The 2881-nt window shown below is 32.5% G+C and overlaps 1 protein-coding gene across 1 annotated transcript; it reads left to right on the forward strand.

The window, feature by feature from the left end:
- The first annotated feature begins 278 nt into the window (after positions 1–278).
- On the forward strand, positions 279–1594 carry LOC119665280. The gene is made up of 2 exons (XM_038074553.1): positions 279–1451; positions 1507–1594. The coding sequence occupies exons 1-2, from the start codon at positions 279–281 to the stop codon at positions 1513–1515; spliced, it is 1182 nt and encodes a 393-aa protein (XP_037930481.1). The 3' UTR covers positions 1516–1594.
- Positions 1595–2881: the final 1287 nt, after the last annotated feature.

A 2881-nucleotide genomic window follows, 5' to 3' on the forward strand; every position in this document is an offset into this window, starting at 1 on the left:
CATATATACTGTAGTAGTATAAGTATTGTAGATGTATGATAGTATATAAGTATTGTAGTCATAAGATAGAATTAAGCATACACATGTAAACTAAGGTAGAATTAAGAGAAAGAATAATAAAAGAGACAGTTGCGTGACGACCGTCGAACAAAGCAGATGTTGGTTGTTTCTACTAAAATTCAGAAGTGGGATCAAGTAAAAAAAAAAAAAAATTTTTTTTTAAAGCCCGTGTGTAATAAAATATATATATATAAAATATTTATATAAAACTGTGAAGAATGGATGGCATAGCTGACGTTTTATGTTTTGATGATCTAACGGTGGAGGAGCTAAAAAATTGGCTGACAAAATTGAAGTTGCAAGTAAGTGGAAACAAAACGCAGTTGATTGCGCGTTTAACAAAAGTGCCACAACATATTCGCAGTGAGTGTGCGCCGATGAGCATAAAAAAAACAGTGACGCCAGAATGTGATGAAGCAGTTGAGCAGTCTGTTGTACAAAATTGTGAAATTATGAGTAACGAGCGAAATCAAATTGTAAGGGAGGAAGTGAATAACAAAGAAACAGAGGAAGCAAAAATGCAAACAGAAACCACTATTAGAGAAGAAGAAATAAAAAAAATGCAACTCATGCAAAAAGAAATTGAGTTGCTTAAGAAAGAGCGTGATCTGTTTAAAAAAGAGAATGAATTGACAAAGAAAATGACTCAATTACAATTAAACACTTCGAGTTTAAGCGAATGTAAACATTCAGTACAAAGAATAGAAGTACCGCTCATAATATTAAAAGAATTTTTACCGGAATGCGATGGTAACAATTTTAATGTTTGGGTTACGCAACTTGAAGCGTTAGAAAAAGCTTACGAATTAGAAGACAATGTAGTTCGAACACTTATTATAACGAAAGCAAAAGGTAGAGTACAAAATTGGCTCCACTCTACACCAAATGTTCTTACACAAAGCAGTAAAATATTGATCGAACAAATGATTTCCGTATTTGGCTCAAAAGAGAGTATTGTTCAATTGCGTCGCAAATTTGAAACACGTTTGTGGTCCGATGATGAAAAATTTGTTGATTATTACAACGATAAAATTGTTTTATCATTACTGATAAATATGTCGGAAGAAGAGTTAGTTGAATACATTGTTGATGGAATACGTGATCCACAATTGCGTATGCTTGCAAAGATGCAGCAGTTCAAATCAAAAGAAAAATTGGTAGCAGCGTTTGGCGATGTTAATCAAAATACTGCTAGGACAGTGTCGACGAATGAAAGGCGAGTAAAGCAAGGCTTAAGATGTTTTAACTGCAGTAAGACTGGGCATGTTGCCGCTGAATGTCGTCAACCGAAACGTCCATTCGGAGCTTGCTATGGATGCGGTAGTTTGGAACACCGGGTTGCAGTCTGTCCCAGTAAAAAATTCAACGCCAACGAACAACAAAATAATTATGTAAGGTATTTTCGTATGTCAATTATAGGCTTATATAAAGTATCCATATTTTTAGAATGCCTAATAGACTCTGGCAGCCCAATTAGTTTTTTGAAAAAATGTTGTGTACCGGAAGCGGTAAAGTTAAATGAAATTTCGAATGTAGAATATTTTGGCCTTAATAAAAGTAAATTAAAAATAGTTGGAGAAATAAGTTGTTTGATATTTTTGAATAAAAAAAATGTAATGATTAAATTTTATGTAGTTGCTGATGATTCTATGGGCAGCCAAGCAGTCTTAGGTAGAGATTTTTTAAGAAAAAGCAATGCAAAGATAATATGGAAAAATTGTTGTAAAGATCAGCCAAAAGAAAACAGTAGATTTAAATATCAAAAAAATATAAAATTAAGTGATGACAGTAATTGTGACGATGCAAAAACTTTTGAAGAAAGTATTTTAGCAATCGATATAAATGATGAACATAAAGAAAAATGTAATATTGGTCCAGAAGTGTCATTTAAAACAAAAGTGTTGTTAGAAGAGTTATTTACTAAATGTTATCTGACACCAGTGCGTCCAAAAGAACCCGAGATAAAGTGTGAAATGAAGATCAGTTTAGATAATGTTAAACCATTTAATTACTCCCCAAGAAGACTTGCATATACAGAAAAAGATGAGTTACAAAAAATGTTAGATGACTATACGTCCAAAGGTATTATTAAGGAAAGTGAGTCAGAATTTTCTTCACCAATTGTGTTAGTGAAGAAAAAGACAGGCGAATTAAGAATGTGTGTCGATTATCGTACATTAAACAAAGTAACATTAAAAGATAATTATCCAATGCCCTTGATAGATGATTTATTGGACAAGTTAGGTAACAAAAAATGGTTTACGAAATTGGATTTGAAAAATGGGTTTTTTCATGTGTATATGGATAAAGAAGCTGTTAAATACACAGCTTTTGTTACACCGTTAGGTAAATACGAATTTTTAAGAATGCCGTTTGGTTTGAAAAACGCGCCTTCGACGTTTCAAAGATTTGTAAACAAAATTTTTGCTGATATGATTAAAAATAATAAAGTGATAATATATCTTGACGACATTATGATCGCAACAGATAGTGTAGAAGAACATTTAGCCACTTTAGAGGAAGTCTTTAAGAGACTAGTAAAAAATAATTTGGAGTTAAGACTAGACAAATGTGAATTTTTATACAGAAGCGTTAAATATTTAGGGTATAGGATAACCGGTGAAGGCATACAAGCAGATGACGAAGGGTTGGTGGCTGTTAAAAATTTTCCGTTGCCAAAAAATGCTCACGAGTTACAAAGTTTTCTGGGGTTATGTTCTTATTTTCGTAGATTTATAAAAAATTTTTCATTGATAGCCAAACCTTTGTATGATCTTACCAGAAAAGAAAAACGGTTTAGTATGGGTAGCGAGGAGTTAGC

Source organism: Teleopsis dalmanni, unplaced genomic scaffold (genome assembly GCF_002237135.1).
Source record: "Teleopsis dalmanni isolate 2A unplaced genomic scaffold, ASM223713v2 unscaffolded_contig_4294, whole genome shotgun sequence".
Lineage (NCBI taxonomy): Eukaryota > Metazoa > Arthropoda > Insecta > Diptera > Diopsidae > Teleopsis > Teleopsis dalmanni.